The sequence below is a fragment of the Sceloporus occidentalis genome, unplaced genomic scaffold, assembly GCF_023333645.1.
Source record: "Sceloporus occidentalis isolate IW3139 unplaced genomic scaffold, rSceOcc1.0.p SCAF_14, whole genome shotgun sequence".
In the NCBI taxonomy this organism is placed as follows: Eukaryota; Metazoa; Chordata; class Lepidosauria; order Squamata; family Phrynosomatidae; genus Sceloporus; species Sceloporus occidentalis.
In genome coordinates this window covers 1768259-1790653 of record NW_028316994.1, presented here as the reverse complement: position 1 = coordinate 1790653, position 22395 = coordinate 1768259, and the positions used below count along the sequence as shown (strand labels likewise).

At 42.1% G+C, this 22395-nt stretch overlaps 1 protein-coding gene and 1 long non-coding RNA gene across 2 annotated transcripts; one reads left to right on the top strand and one right to left on the bottom strand.

Moving 5' to 3' along the window:
- Positions 1 to 1194: 1194 nt before the first annotated feature.
- Positions 1195 to 16922, bottom strand: LOC149303494 (sulfotransferase 2B1-like). The gene is made up of 8 exons (XM_089481286.1): positions 16851 to 16922; positions 13325 to 13582; positions 8881 to 9019; positions 8016 to 8224; positions 6936 to 7062; positions 5892 to 5986; positions 4448 to 4628; positions 1195 to 2717 (listed from the first exon to the last, which is right to left on the bottom strand). The coding sequence occupies exons 2-8, from the start codon at positions 13385 to 13387 to the stop codon at positions 2584 to 2586; spliced, it is 948 nt and encodes a 315-aa protein (XP_089337412.1). The 5' UTR covers positions 13388 to 13582; positions 16851 to 16922; the 3' UTR covers positions 1195 to 2583.
- LOC149303493 (uncharacterized) lies at positions 13553 to 22283 on the top strand. Its single transcript, XR_016272026.1, has 5 exons — positions 13553 to 13682; positions 17856 to 17946; positions 18140 to 18225; positions 19776 to 19940; positions 22230 to 22283. It is a non-coding gene; the product is annotated as an uncharacterized LOC149303493 (long non-coding RNA).
- Positions 22284 to 22395: the final 112 nt, after the last annotated feature.

Here is a 22395-nt window from a genome sequence, read left to right as displayed (position 1 = left end):
GGGATGGAGAAAGTGTGATCACCCAAACGTTATTGGTACTGTACTATAACTTTCACCATCATTCATCATCACCTATGTTGGCTAAGTTGCAGCCCAACAACACTGGAGAACCAAACATTCCCCAGCCCAGCTTGATGCTATGATTTAAAAGCAGAATGGTCCATAAGTTCCACATTGAATTCCTATAGTGGACCACAGTAATTTATCCAGAGGGGGGGAAAACACTCCCATCCTATTTATTCCATATTCATAATTGTTGCTGTGCTGCTGTTGTTGCGTACCTTCAAGTGGTTTCCAGTTTATGGCAACTCTAAGGTGACTCTACCATGGGGTTTTCTTGGTGATTTTGTTCAGAGGGGGTTTCCCATTGCTGTCTTCTGAGACTGAGACTTGCCCAAGTTCACCCAGTGGGAACTGAGATTCAAATCTTAATCTCCAAAGATATTGAAAGAACTAATTTCAGATCAAACTCAATTTGGTTCTGAGGAATCTCATATTCTGTAACCAGCAGGATGCCTCCAGGAAGCTTAGTATGTCATGAATGTGGCCACCTTCTTCTTTTGCTGTCAACATCTGTCAGTCAGAGCTATTCTGTTTCTTAACATGAAGGATCTATCTAGCTAGCCTGGCAAATAAGACATTCTCTTGTTAATACTGTTAAGAACCACATGGATGAGTTTACCCAATAACATGCTTTGAAATTATGTGTGAATGTGGGGTAGGGGTTTTTTTTATCGTTTTTAACCATCTTGTTTGTATGAACAACCCATCCTTTCTTTGCTAATGCATAGCCACAACAAAACCCTCAGACCTCTAGGCTGTTCAGATAAGGAGGCAGGGGTATCTGTTCCAGGGAATGTGTTTCAAACGTCTTCCCTAGTTTCTAAAATAAAGGACCATAAACATACATATAAAGACTGACATTGTATCAGCAGCTTTTTAACGCCAGCCAGGGGAATGACTATTTTCTTCAAGGTTTTCCTTTAAGTCTCAGCTTACATTCCAGGAAAAAAAATTAAACTTAAAAAAAAACTTTTATAGGCTTTTTAGTTCCAACTGAGCAAGGTTTGGAAAGGGGAAAAAGGATAGGGAGGGATGAGGACTTTTATACTCAGAAAGTTGGCAACCGTGGAGAAAGTCAAATGACTTGGCTTTGATTAGTTTCCAGATTTGCAGCCAAAAGAACAAGTAAGATTAATCAGTCTATTTTTATTAAAAATGTATAGCCAGGGAAGGCAGCTAATTAGTTTGGATCAGCTTTCCACCATCCCCACCAGGCTCCCTGGTTGCTGGTCTCCAAGGTAGCCTTACTGGATCACACATCTTCTGCCAACAACACACAACTCTTCCCATTCCTAGGCCTGTTGAGGTTTTTCCACAACTATCCAGTCTCATCAGTTCCTCATCCCTTCTACTTCCACCCCTTCAGGTCTCTGTTAAATCTGTGTGTGTCTGTGTGTACCTGTGCCTTCAAGTCACCCGTCAACTTATTGTGACCCTATGCATTTCACAGGGCTTTCTTAGGCAATGTATACTCAAAAGGTGGTGTTGCCAGCTCCTTCCTCTGAAATATACCCTACATTCTCTGGCAGTCTCCCATCCAAGTACTAACCAGGGCTGACCCTGCTTAGTTAATTTAAATACCCGAAAGGTACTTACATACCCTAAAGATAAGATGTTATGGTGAGCTCTGGTTAGTACTTGGATAGAAGATCGCCAATGAATGCCAGGTGCTGTAGGCAATATTTCAGAGAAGGGGCTGGGAAAACTACCTGTGAGTATTGCTTGAGTAAGAAAACCATATGAAAGGCATGGGGCCACAATAAGTTAATGGGCAACTTATACACATACAGAAAGAGTCATTTCCCATTGCATACAAAAACAACAGATATCTAAAAATCCATCTCTGCAAGTGTGATACAGTAGTGTGATACACCAGGAGCCCTGATGGTGCACTGGTTAAATGCCTGTACTGCAGCCACTCACTCACAAACCATAAGGCTGCGGGTTCAATACCAACAAAAGGGCTCAAGCTCAACCCAGGCTTGCATCCTTCCAAGGAGGTTGCTAAAATGAGTACCCAGCTTGTTGGGGGCAATTAGCTTACACTTTGTAAACCACTTAAGGAGTGCTTAAGTGCACTTATAAGCAGTATAGAAATGTACTTGCTATTGTTATCTCTCATGCCCAAAATATTGTGATGATTTTTAGGGAAACTCCCCCCCCCCCCCCGGATAGCTACTGTTTCACACTTGCAGAGGAATTCTACATAGCCTAGAGCAGATTTTCAGGTCATCTTCCATCTAGTGGCTCTGATCTAGAACAAATCAGCTTCAGCAAAGTTTTTTGCAGCATACGCTTTCACAATCACATGATATGCCATGCACACTTTAGTAGAATGTGTCTCCATATTAAATATCCTGAAAGATGCATGCCACTGAGTATGTACAAAAGACCTTTTCCCTTCCCTGAGTTCCAGCAGGAGCAAGCTTTCACAAAGGTAGAGTTGAGGGAAAGATTTCTGGCTCATAGGATGTAACACCAATGTATGCTTGAGCTCTTCCAATTTTTTTAGTTCAGAAATTAAGTCCTCTTTTGATCTCCAGTTTGTTCCCAAGGGAAGGTTTCCTTCAGGTCCTGCATCTTTTCTTGGTAAATCCTGTTAAAGTATTCAGACTGTGTCACAGTGAAATGAGTCTTCCAGTCTCCACAGATCCCTAAACAATGAGAACAAAAGCAAAAAATAAAAATAAATAAATAAATCCATCTTACCTAGATGAGAGTTGCCTTGGCCCATAGGTGTTGTAAACCAAGGGTGGGCAACTGTGGCCATCCAGATGTTTTGGGCTTTCTGTTTCCATCAACTCTAGTCAGCATAGGTAGTGGTGAGGCATGATGGGCCATCCTTATCCACACCTGCCCTAAGGTTTTTAAAAAACCTCCTCATTTGCACCTTGAAAACTAAATTACTGTACTATTTTTTGCAAGTAAGTTCTATAATTATATGTTTAACAAAGCAGTTTCAATTTTTCTTAAACTTAAGCTGTTCAAGGTCAGACTTTGTAAGTCAGGTCCTCTACAAGCCAAAGAAAATACGTTGTGTAAAACCAGCACTTCTAGCAGGAGCATTGCTGAACATATACAAGAATTGGGGCCCAACCCTACATGACACATCCTCATAAAATATACATATGTAAATTTATGTCATATGCACAAATTTGGAAATTATTATTAGGATTCATTAAAATTTCACAAAAGTCAAAGCCTGTCAGTTAATTTCTCATCCAGATAATTTCAAATAGTGTAAGTTCTACAATTAATTTATGTTCTGATCCTGATCACCAGCAGTTCCTCTGTTGCAACTATTTTGTAATGGGAGGGAAGGAAGAAAAATGAGTGGCTCATATTTTTTCATGAGCCCTCCAAAACAGAAAAAGAAAGAAGAAGAGACAGAGGAAGCAAGATGAGTGAAAGGATACTCTCCCTTTGTTCTGCAGTTTCTAAAGCGATCTCTGTGTGGCGGTGTTTTGGGTGCTGTTGTTGTTCTGTGCCTCCAAGTCATTTTTTTTTTAACTTATGGCAACCCTAAGGTGACCCTATCATAGGGTTTTCTTGGCAAGTTTCTTCAGAGGGTGTTTGCCATTGCTAGGGCTGGGAGAGTGCAACTTGCACAAGGTCACCCAGTGGGTTTGTATGCTTGACTGGGGATTTGAATCCTGGTCTCCAGAGTTGTAGTCCAATGCTCAAACAACTACACCACACAATTTGTTCAGAGGAGGTTTGCCATTGCCTTCCTGTAAGGATGATAATGTGTGACTTTTCCAAGGTCACCCAGGCATTTCCACAGCTGAATTGAGATTCAAATCTTCTTAAGGTTCTAGTACAACACCCAAATCACTACACCATGTTGGCTTTCAAGGACTGCTGACCTCTCCGAAAATCCTGTCTAGAATGGCAATTAAGCTAAGGGAGGATGGGACCTCCCATTAGTACTAAAAATACTTCTCTTCCCCATGCTTAACTGTCATGTGGGGTGCAGCATGTCAGGAGAGGAATTTTAATCTTTTCTTTGCCGTTGCAGTCTCTCTTGAAGAATGCCCCCCCCCGAATGACGATTAAGGTGAGGAAGGGGGGGAAGCCTCCCATTAGCACCAGAGTACACTTAGGGCTCTGGGAAATACATCTGGACTATAGGAAATAGATGTGGGGGTAGCACCTCATGGAAATACCTTTGATTGTTAGATCATAGGGTGACTTTCATGGTTAGCAAACTGGTTTAGGACACTACAGTCAGTGAAGGAGAAGTGGCTGGTTCAAAGGCAATGTTAGGAGGTGAAAGGCCAAAACACAAAGGAAGACAATGAAGTGTCACATATAGCTAATAAGTCAGTCCTTGCACTGCACCCTGCCTAGCCAGTCACTCTCTTCTGAAGCTGCTTTGCCTCACCCTTCCTCAGGAAGGTCCCCTTCTCTTGATCCATAAACTCCTTAGGAAGCAATGTTGAGTTACACATGTTGTTCTTTCTCATGGCTTCAAAGGAGGTGTTTTCCACTACTGAGGCGATGGCTGCCTCATCCAGCTCCTTTCCTAGAAAATGGGAGAGACGCTTGACACTCCCACACAGGTCCTGTGGACATACAGAACACAGACATAAGTGAGATATGTATTATCTGAAGTCCATCTTAAGGGGTAGAAACCCAAGTTAAAATACAAAAACAGAAACTGAAATGCTCATGATGGAGATGTAACCACAATATCAAATTATGCAGACTGGTTGCCTGTCCTGAGTACAGCCATAATACTGATTTTAAGATTACTTTTGCACCAGTGGGGGAAAAAAATAACCAGGACTCCCATTATTTCCATCCAGTGTATGCAGGCCAGGGATGATGGGAGTTCTAGCTTAACACACTTTGACATTGCCAGGATGAGGAAGGCTGACATAAATTAAGCTAAGAAGGCAGCTCAAGAATACATAACAAAGGAAAAGAAGGCATGATGGGAGCACATTGTGACAGTAACTGAATAAACATTGTAAAGGGTTGGAGTTGAGTGTTATAACACAGGCTTTGCATGCCAAATATCTCTGGCATCTTCAGGTTGTGCTTGGAAAGACCTTGTGTCTGAAAACCAGAGAAGCTACTGCCAGTCAGATGTAATGGCAGGGGTCAATGGTCTGGCAGTATAAGGCAGCATCCGATTTTTTCCCTGTATGAATAGTCTAGCAGACATTTTAGGATTCTATTTTTCACTTTGATGAAATACGTCTACTCTGTCATGTTAATGAAACATTAATTTAGTTTCAAATTATTATTATTATTATTATTATTATTATTATTATTATTATCCTTTATTTATAAAGCGCTGTAAATTTACACAGCACTGTACATACAATCTTTTAATTAGGCGGTTCCCTGCCCTCAGGCTTACAATTAGTCACATTAGTCTCTTACAGCATTCAAAGGAGGAAGGTAGAGGAATTTCAAAATGTGGCAGTACCTTTAAGATTAACAAATTTATTTTAGCATGAGCTTTCTTGGATATAAACCCACTTCTTCAGAGACATACAGAGTGATACTAATGCATATTTATACAGTTGTGGGAGGGGGACAAAATGTGATAGGATCCAGAAAGCTGCAAATCATGTCTCCTGCCCTAAATTTTTGAAGGGTTGTGTGGGATGATAAGGTCTTTCAGATCTTTACAGTGGTCAGTGGTTAATGTGTGAAAGAGATAAATAACATAGCCCTCTCTCAAGACATCAACATTTCAAAACGAACTTCCCTTCCCTTCTCATATTCATTTAGTAGGTTGGCTTTTCCCCCTCCTACTTCAAAACAAAATTATACTTAACACCATTTAGAAAAAAAGTTCTGTTCCTCGCTATCACCTGCTGCAGCTGTTCATAGCTGATGAAGAAGATGTTACTTTTGCCTTTCAGCTTCATCCACCCTGTGATGTGGTCAAACCAGGATCCAAAAGGCACTGCACAAAGGTATGCATACAAGAATATCAAAAACAAACTAGACTTCCAGCACTGCTTTACATATAACACTTTTTACATGCTCTTTCCATGAGTGGAATAAATGCATGGAGCTCATGGCTTCAGGCCCAATCTCAATACCACCTTTCTTTGCTGGTCTTGCCCTTCACCACCACACAGAGCCCAACATCAGAAAAGGAAATGATTCACATACGGATACATGCAAGTGTACCAGATTATTGTAACCCATGCCTACTCTGTTTATGTGGTGGTTATGTAAAAGGGAGTCATGTGTTATCAAGCAGGAGCTTGAGAGATGCTTCAGGAGATGTGAGAAAACCTCTATGCTGCCTTTCTCCTGTCACTGCAGCACTGCCAGAAGAAAAGCTACATCAGGCAAAAATTATAGACCTGGCAATATGATATAGATGCTCCTATTTGGGTGATGAGCTTGTGTGTCCTTAACATTTGGAGAAAAAGGACAATTGTCCCATGTGTCAAGCATTCAGTTTTTGCTGATTGTCTTGAGTCTTTTAGTGAAAGCTTTGAGGTGAACAATCCCTCTTTGTTCAGGGTAGATAAATGGAAGATAAAAAAATGTGCAAACTCTTAGCAAGATCTATCCTGTACCCTATCTATAACTTCCAAGAACGGCCAGGCAGATGTCTCGGGAAATTCACAAGCAGGGCCTGAATGATGGAGTTAGCTGTTGTTTCTCGGCAGCACAATCACAATCTACCTCTGAAGAAGGAATTCTACCTGTACCGATCATAATTCAAAATCACAAATAAATTAATTGTGTCTGACTTTTTCTCAGGCTTTACTTAAAAGCTGTCTGAACTAGCGGACCGTCATTGCATTGTGTGGCAACAAGCAGCTGGACACATCAATTGGATTTCCATTGTTCCAACATCATCCTATTTCTCCATCCATCTCCCTCTTCCAGCTCACCATCCCCACTCAAAAATCTTTCCAGGAAGTGGTTAAAGGACTTGGGATCTCCAAATGGGATGCACATCTTAGAGAAATGATAGTAGGAAACTAGCACATCCCGTGGGTCCCGCATCGTGTATACCACCTGTGGAAGAAAACAACTGTTAATGTACAGGAGGGATTATCAGTGGGGGAACACTACCAATATAAGAAGCAGTTTTTTGTTGCACTGTTTTGGAACATTGCACATTCTATGGTTGAATCCCAAAGGGGGCACAGCAGCATCCAAAGTGATAAAAGAGAATTTACAGCCAAAATTCACACAGCAACAGTAACAACAACAACAACAACAGGTCACCATAAATTGATAAGCATAAGTTGAAGACACACTGAGTAAAAGAATTAGTGATCTATCAGATTGCTCTGCTGCCTCACAAATTTACAAATCCCAATTCTGTAGGACAGTATCATGGCAGTTAAAGTGATATCAATCTGGTTTAATTCTACATTGTGGCTACTTCTTTAGATTGTATATTTTTGTAAAGAAGAAACATGGATATTTATAGTCATGCTAACAGGTCTAGTTAAAGCTAAAGGGGCTAAATGGAGAAAGGGTGGAACAACTAAGATAAAGAGTATGCAGGAAATATTTGTTTCTCCTACGCTCCTGATCAAAATACCATAAGCATTATATTCCTGTTGTTGTTTATTAATTATTTAAAGTTATATTCTCTCTTTCTTTCAATCAAAAGTAGCATATATAGTTCTCCTTCTCACCATTCTATCATCACAACAACTGAGTGAGGTATTTTGGTGTGGGAGAATGACAAGACACACAGGGACGTAGCTAGGATTTTGGGAAGGGGGGGGGGGTCCAGACTAAGTGCCACCATTATAATGGGGCTTGAGTGCAGCGGCGCAGCAGCACACACCATTCATTTTTCTAATGGAAGGGGGGGTCCGGACCCCAAGAACCCCCCCCCCCTTGGCTACTTCCCCGAGACACACAATGAGCTTCATGTTTTAACAAGAGTTTGCGTCTGGATTTCCAGTCTTATTCCAGTGCTTCAATTGCTCACTCTGTATCTTGCCACCCACCTTGGCTTTGGAGCTGAAGAAGGCTTTGGGAAAGATCTGAATGGGAAGATGGCAAGTGAGTAGACGTGGAGATGGGAGGTTGTGCGCTGTCTCTAGGCCCAACTGAGTGGTGAACCAAGGAGCACGAAGGGAATTGAGCACAGACTGATTCCAGGCTGGGTTCCCACCACTGAGGATCAGGCTCAGAATCTCAATCATCCAGACTGTCCCTTGAAGAAGGATTAAAGAGAAGAAATTTTGACTCATAGTTCAATTCTACACATACCTCCTGAGATATAAGTTCAGGGAAGCTTCTTTCTAGGGAAGCAGAAAAAGAGGATTGGCACTATTAGTCCACCTTTGTCCCTTATTTTTCACTTCCTCCCAAATGAAGATATGCATGTGTTTGTTTATTTTTTGGTGGGGGGTGTCAAATTAGTAGCAAATTAAACAATCTGCATTTTTTGCAAGCTTATTAGGCAAACTTTAAAATTTATTCACAAACTTGTTCCAGTTCCACATAATTTTAAAACTTGACCTGTACCTTAAGGAGGGGTATCAGTGCATATTTATTGAGCATTGGAGGGAAGTTATTATAGTAACTAGGGCAAATGTGGTTCTAAATATCATGAAGAGGTCCACATATAGATGTTCCATCCACAAAAATCTTGAAGAGAGAGGTATTGGTAGAACCCTGCCCAAAACTTCTTATATGTGAAATACAGCTATATTTTAACATATGCCAGTATTACACAGATTGTTGCCATTCCAATCTGGATCCCATATCTTTTAAGTACCTAAGAGACCTTGAGAATTTCTCTTGGTTTTGAAAGAATGAGTTTTGGAAAGTGTAAATCCAATTCCCCACCCTATCCCTTTGTCCTACCAGACTTAGGGTAAGTGACGTTGAAGATATCATCATCTCGCACTTGAAATTCATTCTCAGCGAAACAAAGGCTGTCCACAGAATTGTATCCAGGGGGAAACTTTATCCCCTTATATTGGACATGCTTCGCAGCCATCTCCTGTGAAGCAAAAGGAAAGCTCAACATGGTGACAAAACTCCAATTAAATTATTATACTTGAAATCACCCTCAGACAAAGCTAATGGAAGGGACTGTTTGAGTGTCACGAAGAGTCAAACAGTCCACAGCAGTTTTGAATTTATGACATAAGGCGTGCCATTGGTGCCCCCACTGGACTCTGGCCAAAGAAAAGAACTGCAAGTTTCTTCTTGAACTAAATGCTAAAACTAATCCCAAAAGCTTTTGGGCCAAGCTTGCATGTTAATTTTTAAGAGAGCTGCTTCAGCAAAACGAAAGCTACAAGTTGCCTCCAAAGAGCTTGGTCACTTCCTCTCGGTCTTTGCTTTACCTTTATATCCCTGTCTGTACCTTCTGTATTTCATTTCTCTCTGATTTCACTGTTTAAAATCCCATCAACCTTTCTGCCTGCAACTGTGCGTGTAGACAGATAAGACCCGTACAACTGTAACTCAGGATCCTAATTAACGCATCTCATGAAGTGGGTTGTAGTTCACAAAAGGCTATGCCATAGTAAATCTGTTAATTTTAAAGCAGCCACATGAGTCTTTGTACAGGCACACGAGTCCAAAATGTGCACACCATGTAATGTAGTAGGTTTTGAAAATAAACATTCTGGAGGCTTTCAGACATTAATATTTGAGTCCAGGGCCTGTTGTAGGTGTACTGTTTGTGATAAATATGTGCTGTCACACAACACACAACACGCACTTATATTTTTTCTAAAGCTGATCACTCACCTGTGAAAATGTGACTTTTGCCACGATGCGCAGGGACCAGGAGAAATTGTAAGCAGTGCCAACAAAAAATCACTGGGCCGAATGGGAAATCTTGTTAACATACCACCCCCCAAAAGAGGCTGGAAGAGTCTCCCATACACCAGCCTCAAACTCGAGCATAACCCCTGGCTCTCTTGAAAAACTGAAACAGACGGTCTCTTGCCAATGCCATCCTCACAAGTTGCAAACAACCCAAAGGCAAATCATTAACAGAAAACCCTGAATGCATTCCTTGCAGCCCCATTGACCCTGCTTTTAAAAAGCCTGTGCGGATGGAAATAATGGGAACCCAATTTGGAAAGAGTTTGTGTTATTTTGTCCAGCTCACTACACCTAGAACTTATTTTATCATTGTTAACCCTATTAATTGATGTCTTCAACACTCATTTTGGGTCAAAATAAAAGAACTGTGGGTCTTAGACACACACCCTCCAGTTTTATTGCAAATTCACTTAATAAACCTGGAGCTCACCCTGGACCCAGAAACAGTGGGGCCATTCAGACTACCTTTTAACCCGGTTCAGGATTCAAAATTTGCACGTGAAGTTCATATTGTGCCCGATTCTGTCACAATCCATGTCGAGGCTTGCACAAGGAAATGCCCCTTACCCCGGGGTATCCAGAATCGGGCTAAAATCTGTCTTTTCCCAAAAGACCTGGGTTCCGTGAAATATGAACTTGCCCTCGATCATGATTGGGGAAAATTCAGGGAGGGATTAGGGTTGGAGGGTGGGCAGAGGTCAGAGCATTCCCTCCCCTCATCTGAGGGGAGGGGGAGGAAGAGGAGGAGGAGGAAAGAGCCGAAGGACTGGAGGCTGAGAGGAGGCAAAAGGGGAAATCGGGGTGACTTTTGGGCTGCAAAGGGCTGTAAGAGGGAGGGGGGAGTGGAGAAAGTGATGGAGGAGGAGGAGGAGGAAGAAGGAGCCCTGGGAAGAAGGGAGCCATGGAGGGCATTCTCTAACGGAGGAGGAGGATGAAGGAGCCAGGGCAGCTTGGGAGGGGAGGGTTGGAAGGAAAGAGGAGGAGAAGGATTGCCCAGGGAAATAGGGCTGTGGGGCTAAGCCGGGGGATGTAGGGAAATCCAGCTGCAGCAGAAGGAGCCTCTGTTATTTCTGACAATTTATGTGCATGATTTTTGGGTGACATGTCTGTGTGCTTGCTTGTGCTTTATTTCCTCTTGCTCCTGGATTATTATTATTATTATTATTAGTGTTATATGCAGATGCTACAGTCAGAATGCCTGCGCTGCATTTCCCTTTTGGAACTGACAGGTCACTCTCTCTCAGCCTCAGTGAAGGCAATGGCAAAGCTCCTCTGAAGAGAATGTCAGCAGGAGGAAAAGGGTCAGTTCAGGTCAGATCAAAGGCAGGGCACGAACGGAGCTCCCATCAGGCACCTTCCCCCCTTTTTTATTTTTTAAAATTATTTTTGACAAAATATGCACATTTTTTTTCTCTTGAGGCAGATATAGATAGATAGAACATGGCTAGCTGCTTGTTCACTTTCCCTTCTATTTGCTGGCTTCCAGCAAAGGGGAAATGTTGCAATGGGCTAGACTTTTTTTTCCTTTGCGAATCAATGCTATAATTCGAATGTTATATTTGTTGCTCTTGTCAATTAGGCAATTGGCAAAACGATACATGCTTTTGCTACTCTTCAGGGGTAGCCCTGAATTGCTTTTAAAAGCAAAAAAGAATGCATGGCAATCGCATCCTTTTTTGGCATTTCCGAGGTCAGGAATTTATTATTATTATTATTATTATTATTATTATTATTATTATATGTGTAAGAGGCATTCAAACATGCTTGTATGTTTGTAAATAAGACATACTGGTATATTACAAAGACACCTTTAATCTCTTAGTAGTATTTGTAGTATTTATCTTGGCATTGCTCAGGGTCGTGTGCATATGTAACAATACATTACAAACATTAGTGTAAAAATATATTTATTTTCTCAATATATTTGTCATCTGGATTCTACTTTTCCTCATCCAAGGTGAACTACCCACATGACTATGTGAGGGGCAGCCTTGAAAGCAGGTTTTCCTACTACAGGATGATATAAAATGAACCTCAGCTGTGAAACCCTTTGCCTTTGGGGAATTAAGGAGACAAAAGAAAAAGCAGCAGTTATTGCAAATTATAAAAAGGTTTCCCCAGAGAATGTGAAGATTTTCCCAACAAACCCTTAAAGGGTGACATGTTTGTCTTCTATATATGATGCAGAATCTCAGTGAAGTTTGAAATGTCATTGAAGCCGTTTCCCTGGTTATGTGGTTTTTAAAAATTGGTCTGTTGCATTATTAAAAAAAATAAGGTCCTTCGTGCCCTTATATTTAAAATGCTGTATTTATAATGAATGGGTTGCATTTTTTATAATGTTTCTGTGATCCCCTTCAATTTTGTCATTTATATCATGTTCTTTTTGCTTCATTTACACACACACATGTACACTTATGGTTGCCAGAGTGAAACATGGACACCTAAAATTTAAGTGAATGTCTTCTGCAAACAGTCTACGGGTGCCTGAAGTCTCCTAGTTTAAGTGTCAGCTCAACTACCACCTTAACATATACTCTTACATTGCTGCTGTTCTACTTTAACTGATCTGGCTGCCTCTTGTTGCATTCTGGGATTCGAAGTTTATTATTTATTTATGGTATTTTTACCCCCCCCCCCCTTCAGCCCTAAAGGGAAGGGGCATTGAGAATTCTTAGCCAGAGAGCTCTTAGGCATCACTGAACTACAAACCCCAGAATGCAACAGGAGGCAGCCAAAGCAGTAAAAGTGGAATAGCAGAACTATACGAGAGTAGTGTGGGAATCTCCTAGTAGGTGCACTTATGGAGGCCTTTATTTATTTATTCATTCATTTATTTCATTTGTATCCTGCCTTTCTTCCAATAATGGGATGCAAGGTGGCTTACAACATATTTAAAAACCTATTTTACAACCAATGTGATGGATATATTTAAAAACCACACAAAAACATATAGATAACTATAAAAAACTATAAATATGTAAACAATTTTTTACAGTTAAAAACATGAAAATGCAGCAAATGACTACATACACGCCATAAAACAGCACAGCCCATCCCAGATGGCATATCTGATGGCATAAAAATGTTTTAACCTGCTGGTGGAAGGACAGCATGGAGGAAGCCAACTTGGCCGTTCTAGGGAGGGAGTTCTCTATTATATTTATTTATATAAATAAAGCATGATGATGATGATGATGTCTGGGAGCAGCTACCAAGAAGGCCCCCTTCCATATTCCCACCAAATGAGGCTGAGAAGGTGGTGGGACAAAGAGAAAGACTTTTCCAGATGGTCTTATTGCTCTAATGGGCTCATAAAGGGAAATAGGGCTCTTCAAATAGCTTTGACCCGAGCTGTATAGGGCTTTTATAGGTCATCACCAGCACTTTGAATTGTATCTAGAAACAAACCAATAACCAGTGAAGCTATTGCAACAAGAGAGCTGGGTGCTCATCCAATCCTTGCCTGCTTTCCAAGGCTGCTGTAAAGATCTTCACAGAGGCGGGAAATATAAATAAACATCATCATCTCTGAACTGGCATGATTTCAGTGGTTAGGGGTAAGCATAATATTCATAATGTGGCTCTGCCCAAGAATCTGCTGCATCTTCTGTCTCTTCTTTTGGCTGTGCTCTGCTCCAGTACCACCCTGGACTTTGGCCACGATCCTCATTGTTGCTGGCGTCCTCTTCCTCTGCTGCTTTTTCTGTGCCTGTAGAAAATGCTGCAGCAAGAAGAAGAAAGGAAAGAAAGGGAAAGACAAAGTGAAGGCTCAGATCAATATGAAGGAGGTGAAGAAGCTGGGCAAAAGCTACATCGATAAGGTGAGTAGCAGCACCTGAGGGGCTGTTTCTGCATTTGTCTTTGTGTCTCCATAATACTGGTCAATGTATATTTTTAATGGTGTCTTTCTAGAATATCACTTTCCAGAAGGAATTCTCTGATATAGGGCTTTGCTGAATCTCTGAAGGTAGACAGAAGCCTGTTCTCCAGGTCTCCTTCCAAAGCTCAGCACTGTTAGGGACAGTCACTGTCATTTCCCTGAGGGACCTCACAACAGATTGCACAATTTTTGCTTACTTTGGAGCAGTCCCAAAATTAGTGGGAAGACAGAAGCTGTGTGCCATATAAGGAGACATTTCCGCACGTGAGACAGACAGTGTGGGGCAGTGGTTACAGTGGTCCCCAAACTGTGACCTTAAGTTTAAGGGGACGTACTAGAACAAATGACAGTGCTTGCCCATAGAGAAACCATACTTGCCCATAGGGAATCATTGGGAAATATTTGCCCATAGGGAATCATGGGCAAGTATGACTTTTCTATGGGCAAGTGCTGTCATTTGTTTTAGTACACCCTCCCCCCCTTTAAGAGATTTTGGACTTCAGCGCCCAGAAGCCTCAGCCATGTTGGCCCATAGTCTGGGATTCTGGGAGCTGAAGTCCAAAATCCACAGTTTGGGGACCACTGAGAAGTCTGGAGACCAGGGTTCGAATCCTGGCTTGGCCATATCAACCCACTGGGGTGACCTTGAGCAAGTCACACTCTCTCAGCCTCAGAGGATAGCAATGGCAAACCCATCCTCTGAAGAAACTTGGATAATCCTATTTTTATTAGTATATGTGGAATTGTTTGTTTTTAATAATAATACAGTGGTGTCAAGTGGCGTTACTTCTCCAGTTCAGATGCGCCCTGTGTGTCTGGCTGCATCTATACTGGAGAACTAATGTAGTTTGACACTGCTTTTAACTGCCATGGCTCCATCCCAAGGAATCCTGGGGTTTGTAGCCTCTATCAGAAAGCTCTGCTGCCACAACAAACTAGAAATTCCAGGCCTCCATGGCAGCAGTGTCAAACTGCATTAATTTTGCAGTGTGGCAGCACTCTGTGTAAGAGGGGATTAGCACAGGGGTGGGGATCATATGTCTTCCAGTTTGATCATCTTGGCTTCCAGGGAGAATTCAGGCTTGATCTGTTCAAGGACTGGTTTGTTTGTTTGTTTGTTTGTTTGTTTTGGTACCCTCTGCACTCCTCTTCAGCACCGCATCTCAAACTGGTTGATTTTCTTCTTATCTGCTTTTTTACTGTCCAGCCCTTACATCTGTACAATAGCTTGGACAATTCTGTCTTTAGTGCTCAGTTCTGTATCTTTACTCTTTAGGATCTGCTCTAGTTCTTTCATGGCCTTCCCATTCTAGTCGTCTTCTTATTTCTTGACTGAGGTCTCTGTTCTGATCAGTGTTTGATCCAAGGTATGGGAAATCTTTAACTATTTTGATTTCCTCATTGTCTAGGTTGTATTTATGTATTCCTTCCATGGTCTAATTTTGCTGCAGGTGGTTAGCAGCTATTGACAATCTTGTATAAAATGTTTTTAATAGAGATTTTTTAACCTCACCAGATGATTTGGACTACAATTCTCATAATCCAATATTATAGGCCAATGCTAGCCGGAGCTTCTGGGAGGTGAAGGCCAAACTACGAGGCAAGCCAAAGCTTCATCCTGCCTTACTTCCTGGACTACGGCTCTGCTATGTCCAAAACAGTCAGATTCTGTACTCAGGAAATCCAGTTGGCTTCAGTTATGCAAATAAAACATATTTGCAAGCACCAACACATAAATTGTTCTGCTTTTCATCCTGAGTCACATTTCAAATGATTTGTTGTTGTGTGCCTTCGAGTCATTTCCAATTTATGATGACCCACCCTATCATGGGATTTTCTTAACAAAATTTATTCAGAGGAGGTTTGCCTTTGCCTTCCTCTGAGGCTGAGAGAGTATGACTTACAAAGGTCACAAAGTGGGTTTCCATGGCCAAGCAGGGAATTCTACTTTCCCCAAACTTGCCCAAAGTCACCCAGTGGGTTTCTGTGCCCGAGTGGAAATTTGAACCCTCTTCTCCAGAGTAATAGTCCAACACTCAAACCATTGCACCATGCTGTCTTTCTATCCTAGTATATAGGATGTAGGAAGGAAGTCAGTACCTCTTAAGGAATTGGGTAAACATCTGGAGAAGATGAGAGACAGTGTTGTATAGCAGTTTGAGCACTGGACTATGACTCTGGAGACAGGGTGACCAGACGTCCTCCCTTTCCAGGACATGTCCTACACTTCAGCCTTCCGTCCAGGAGGAACTTCAATATGTCAGGTGTAATTCTGTCTAGGAAAATCAAGCTTGGACTCAGTCTGTAGAGAGATCTTTTCCAAATGTTGTAGAATTCAAAGACATAGCCGTGTTAGTTTGTAGAATCAGTACCTAGAGAGATTTTGTAGCACCTTTGAGACTAACTGAAAGAAAGAAGTTGACAGCCTGAGAGCTTTCATAGACTTAAGTCTACTTCCCCAAATGCACCTGAGGAAGTAGACTTAAGCCTAGGAAAGCTCATGCTACCAACTTTCTTTCAATGAGTCTCAGAGGTGCTACAAGGTCTCCCTACATCAGTGGTTCCCCAAACTGTCCCCTTTAAGAGATGTTGGATTTCAGCTCCCAGAAGCCTCAGCCAACAGTCTGGGATTCTGGGAGCTGTAGTCCAAAAAAACTCTTAAAGGGCACACAGTTTGAGGACCACTGAATTAATTTTATCACTTAAATCAGTGTTCTCCAAACTGTCCCCTTTAAGAGATGTTGGACTTCAGCTCCCAGAAGCCTCAGCCATGTGGGCCAACTGTCTGGGATTCTGGGAGCAGTAGTCCAAAAAAACAAACCCCTTAGAGAGCAGTTTGGGGACCACTGCTCCACATACTTTCTACAGAGTAACACGGCTATGGCTTTGGATTCTGCAACATTGGGAGAAGATATACCCAGGGACAAAAGGACAAAATAGATGGGGAGAGCCCTTTAAAACTGTGGGGTTCACGTTTCCGCCCGGAGCTATTTATGAGACGGACCCCTCCCCTCTACCCCCGCCTCCTCCCTGGAAAACGTGGCCCCTTCCCTCTCAATGCAGAGATGGCTGCCTATCCCTGTCCCCCTTCGGCTCCCATCCCACTTACCCTCCGAGCTGCCCTTGGGGCTGCAGTAGCCGCTGCCATGCTGCCGGCGGTGCTTCTGCCTAATGGGGCCGGCGAGAGAGGGGGCTCCGGAGCCGCCAAGAAAGGTTCCGCCCCTGACACGCCTCTCTCCCTCCTTCCTTGCCTCCATCCGCGCCTCTGTTTGGGGCTCTCAGTCAGCACAAAAGGCGGAGGCAGGCTGGGGCAGGGAAGCCAGCCAAGGAACAGCCCCTAGGCTCTTCTTTCCAGTGTCTCCAGTGTCCCATGCTGGAAGGAGAGCCCTGCTAAGGAGGGAAGCATATGTTCCCTGTTTTCAGCCCCTTGGGCAAAGTCACACTCTCTCAGCCTCAGGGGAAGGCAGTGGCAGAAGTGCTACAACTAGTTCCCTTTGCAAATTGGAACAGAAATATGTGAAGTCAAAAGGCTAGTTTCATGGCCAGCATCCATAGTTTTTGGTGGGTTTTTTGGGCTATGAGGCCATGTTCGAATCTAGAACAGTGGTGGTGAACCTTTTAGCGACCGAGTGCCCAAACTGCAACCCAAACCCCACTTATTTATTGCAAAGTGCCACATCCCTCTGGATTTCTAATAACAAACTCTAGTGAAGTCTGTGTTGGGACGATGGTGCATGTGCCCAAAGAGAGGGCTCTGAGTGCCACCTCTGGCACATGTGCCATTGGTTCACCATCACTGTTCTAGAAGAGCTTCTTCCTGACGTTTTGCCAGCATCTGTGGCTGGCATCTTCAGAGAATGCTTGCCTGGAAAAAGGTGGGAATATATATACTGTGTGAGCCTGAGAATGCAGGAGTGATTTGCATGTATTGTTCTGGGCTGATGGCAGTCCTCAGGCTGGGAGGCTAATGCAAAAGAAGATTGTGCTTTGCAGGGTCTTAAGGACTGAGACTGTACAGTAACTTGTTACCTGGCAAGAGATGAAAAGATCGGCCTGTGTAGGCACAGTGGTCTTTCTTGCTTTGTCTGACACACTTTGTCCCATTAAATCTTAGACACCTATGCCTTGGAGAAAAAAGAAAAGAACGGATCCTTCTTTCCAGGAACATCTGGGACACAAGTGTAAAAGCAGCTGGGCCACTGGAGGTAAAAATAACCTTGATAAGTGGCTGCTAATCTTGCCCCATGGAACTGCTTGGACTCCGGAGCCCTGACCTTTTGGAGCAGAGCAGGGAAGGAGGGAGGGGGTGGCTTGGCATCTTTTTCTATTTGCCTGGCTGGACTGAACCAGATGGGAAGTGGTCACTATAAAAGGCTCATGGGGATCTGCATGCTGCAGGTAGAAAGCAGAAAGCGAACACTCAGCCAGTCAACACAAAGTTCTGCAGAAGGAAAGCCTCAAGTGCTCCAGCTTCACCGTGGCAGGTAAGCCTCTATCTTAGGCAAGGGAGGCATAGACTGCTGCTTGCAAATACCTGGGACTGTAGTTGAAATGCAAAGCTTAAAGTCTAGAAAAGTGCATTTGTGTTCTCTTCTACACGAGCATCTGCAGGTGACACTCTCTTAGCCCAACGGCATTTATAGAGGTGCTTCCAAATATGCCACTGTTGTAGAAATGCATTTCTTTTGTGTGAAATGGCAAATTAGTGCAAAGCACCTTTAGATTACTGCCCCTGACTATCCTAGCCACCAGTATAATATTGGGGCTGAAACCCGACAGCCTGGAAATTGCATCTTCTTCCCCTGGAAGCATTTTCCGCAAATCTCAGTTAAGGAGGCATTGGTTGTGATTGTGATGTAAAGGAACATCACTCTGCATACACGGTCAGGGCCTTCTCTTACCCTTTCCCATGTCTGAACTCCAGCCTAGGCTACTTAGAGTCGGCAGCAACAGGACAATTTGCATTTGGCCGTTACCAAGCACCCCTGAAGTTACTGTTAATATCATTGTCCTATGGCTAAAGCTTGCAATATTGCTCCCTGCAGCACACATGGGTCTTTGGAGAAGGCAGTGATGGGCCCCTCACCATCACATTTGCCAAGGATCTTCTATGTAGATGGTCCTTTTGGCATCAACTCTTCATCTAGTTGGCTCAGGATTCTGTGCTTTGCCCCTAATTTTGTATCCAGATGCAGAAAAACAGACAGTATCTAGCTGTCCTTCGGAGGCAGTTACTCTACAACATAACCCAATACCCGGGCTCTCTGCCTATGTCATCCTTCTGGTGTTGTCATTTCTGAAGCTGTGCCAAAGGGAATGATAGCTCTGACATGGGAATACATGCTGTTTCAATATGACTCAGGAGTTGTGAGAGTGGGGAGGGAAAGATGACATACTGTGGGACCCTATATCCAGGCCTCTACACTTTAAAATAACCTGACTTTCATGTAAAAATGGGCTGCCTAAATTTGCCCAGGTGGAAAAAAGTTTGTGTAGTTTTATAATGGACAGCACACCAAATATTTAGGAGGTAATTTATACCACACTTTTAAACTTATTATGGAATTTGGGGAAACAGGAAAATGGTAAAAGTCTCCTCAGACATTTCCAGTTGGTATTGGCCATCTGTCTTTCTCCTCCTTATAGTGAGATGGTTACCAAACATCTTGACCCAAAGGAAATTCATAGAAAGAAAGGGGCAATCAAATTCTTGGCTCAAAATTACTGATATATGGCACTAATATGACCATCTTTGGGTCAAAAAGGAAGCATCAGAATAACAATGTATATTTTAGTTTTATGTCTGCGCTATACTCTTCTACAAAAAGTTGTGATGTGTGTGTGTGTATATATAATGCAACACAAAGAAGAAGGGAGCTAAGAAATGCTGCTTTCCCACCTCATTTTAAATTTCTCTTTACTATTTGGTAGGATATCGTAGACAAACTCAAGAAAGTACATATGGAAATACGTGGCCAATTGACCCATGTTTTTTGCACATTTCTCATTTCTCTCCCTCTCTCTGCCTTTGCAGCCATGAAGTTAGTCCCTGGTGACATTGCAAAACGACTGGAAGAGATGGTGCTGCTGACAGCCCAGAACCTGCCCCAGGTGGAAGTGGCTAGTAGTTACACCATCCTCCGAGAATTAGGCAGTGGTTCGTATGGGCATGTACTGATGGCAGTCCACCAGCGTCAAGGTACGTCAGAACCAAGGAGATGGAGGAAGGGATGGGAAAGGCTATGAAAGAGAGCTTGGAACCAATGTAATTTTCAGCCACAGAGCACTAGGGTTAAACCCTAGGGCATAACAAGTAGAGAAAAGTGCTGTTAAGCATATGTGCTGTGCTTTTCTTTCAGTATTATTATCTGATAAGAATCAGCTTGAGCCCATTTAGAGTCTAATTCTCAATGAGCTGATAATTTGCTTCAGGACTGAACTGCACTAGAATACAAGCAGAATTGAGGTTATTTACAGCCTCCCCTCATACAAAGAGCAGGCCTAAGAGCCTAGATGACTGATGAAGTGGGAGTTGGAAAGTGATAGTTAAAATGGTGGGATTCATAGGTGGAGATACATAGAGGACCTGCAAGAGTCCTAGCTGAAGCCAAGAAATATGTATGGTAGTGTTCAATTATTTTTATCTGACTCTCCAGGAGGAGGAGGAGAAAACATGGTTGTTCCTAATCCACACAACAGAGAAAGATACTTTTCATTTCCATACCCTGAAGATTCTGTAGTGTAGAAAATGATTGGAGGTGTCATTCTATACTGACAGAACTATAAATCTGGAGTACAGTAATATCCAAGCTCCACAAAACAGTAATATCTTTATTGGGCCAACCAAAATGCACAATGTACATGTTGCAAGTACTACATTGCAACACAAGTTACAAGTACTACATTGCAACACGAGTACTTGTGCATTTTGGTTGGTCCAATAAAGGTATCACTGTTTTGCAGATTTTGGATATTATTGTACTTTGCTATGCGGCCAACACAACTTCCCCTGGATATGCTTTCTGAATATAAATTTGGAGGGTATCTAGGGTTTTATCACACAACTGCACTGCCTCATTCACAGAATTTTATGGGGAGTCCAGGTATTGTAATCTTCCACTTGAAACAAGGCATATTTTCCCACCATTGATATACACACACACAAATATTAAGGGGTGTGTGTGTGAAGAGAGTTGTACAGCGTAGTCTGACTACGCTCAGTGATGTCTTGTGTGGAAGCATTTTCATCTTCTCACACTATCTTTATTATTATTCTCCTTGCTGAACCTCCAAAGACTGGTTGTTAGGAGCATGAACAAAGAAGGCCCCAGTTCAAACTTTCCTCTGCTGCAAACTCATAAAGTAGCTTTCGGAAAACCACAATGGTTTCTGCCTAAACATCCACATAGGCTATAGAAATGAGGTTGGCATAACTCATAGGTTCTTGTAGCAATGGTTGAGACAGTTGTTCAGTTCATACATGAGACCAAGCTCCTGCTATCTCATTTCCTTGGACACAGGGAAACTAGCTTCCATTTCTTCTCTATGGTGTCATCCACAGATATAGCAAAATTATGATTTGTACAAACTCTAGATTGTGGCTTCAAGACAATCCCAAACTATGGTTTGTGCTTCCTTTACATATGAAGGAAAAGGAGGAGTGAACACAAAAGTTTGATGTCACTGCTGCATATCCTCAAAGCAGAGAAGCATGGATTGTCATTACATCTGAACTGAATCAACTGGCATATAAACTGGTGTGAGCTCCTGAAATGTGCTTATTTAAATTCTATGTATTTTGACAGTAAATAATTAACATAATTTGAATATATGCAAATATAGTAAATAGCTCATAGAGAAATCTTGTAGCACCTTTGAGACTAACGGAAAGAAATAAATTGGCAGCATGGGGTTTCAAAGACTTCAGTCTACTTCCTCAGGTGCATTAGGTAAATAGTAAATAGTTGATGGACTCAGGGCATAACCATTTATCTCCTTTTTCTCAAAATGGTAGCTTCGCAGAGGAGAGGTGGCTGGGGCACAGGAAGGTTTTCATCTAACAAAAATTACCAAGTCTTTAAAAATAAAAAAATAGATTAACTTCTGAATTTAAGTTCTAGAGCTCTAGCATACATAGATGGCACTTTATTTTTAAAAATCTTTCAAATAACTTTTCTTACTCAGTTACAGTGGTATGGGAAAGAGGTTCACCATATGAAAAAGTGTACTTTTCCCAAAGAAAAACAGAAGCTAGAATTGGTTTCCCCATTAATTCTATTTTGTATCTTTCTGTATAACAATATGTTTCTGTAAGAACTATCCCAAAACTACTTTTTCCAAAAATAAAAAAGCACCTGAAAAATATGCAGTGGGACATAAAACCACAACATTGACAAATCGGCTGTATTTTTAAAAAATAGCAATTAATGTAAAATAAGCCAATGCATATATAATTCTTTTGTTTACACCTTTCCCCCGTTTCTTCTAGCCAAGGAGAAGGAAGAAGTGATACACAGAACACTGACATGCTGACCTATGACAAAGGAAATTCTTACTCCTCTTAACTATCTGATTTGTAAAACACTAAAATATCTAGTATGTTATCTCTGTAATCATAAGGGCTAGAAACTGCTTGCAACAGGAGGGGGGAAAGG

Excerpts from the sequence above, each read along its gene's own strand:
- LOC149303494 (XM_089481286.1), bottom strand. The coding sequence starts at position 13,387 with ATGATGATGTTTATTTATATTTCCCGCCTCTGTGAAGATCTTTACAGC. Across the intron at positions 9,020-13,324 it reads ACAGCAGCCTTGGAAAGCAG|GAGATGGCTGCGAAGCATGT; the intron begins GCAAGGATTGGA and ends TTTGCTTCACAG. Across the intron at positions 7,063-8,015 it reads TCTTCAGCTCCAAAGCCAAG|GTGGTATACACGATGCGGGA; the intron begins GTGGGTGGCAAG and ends TTTCTTCCACAG.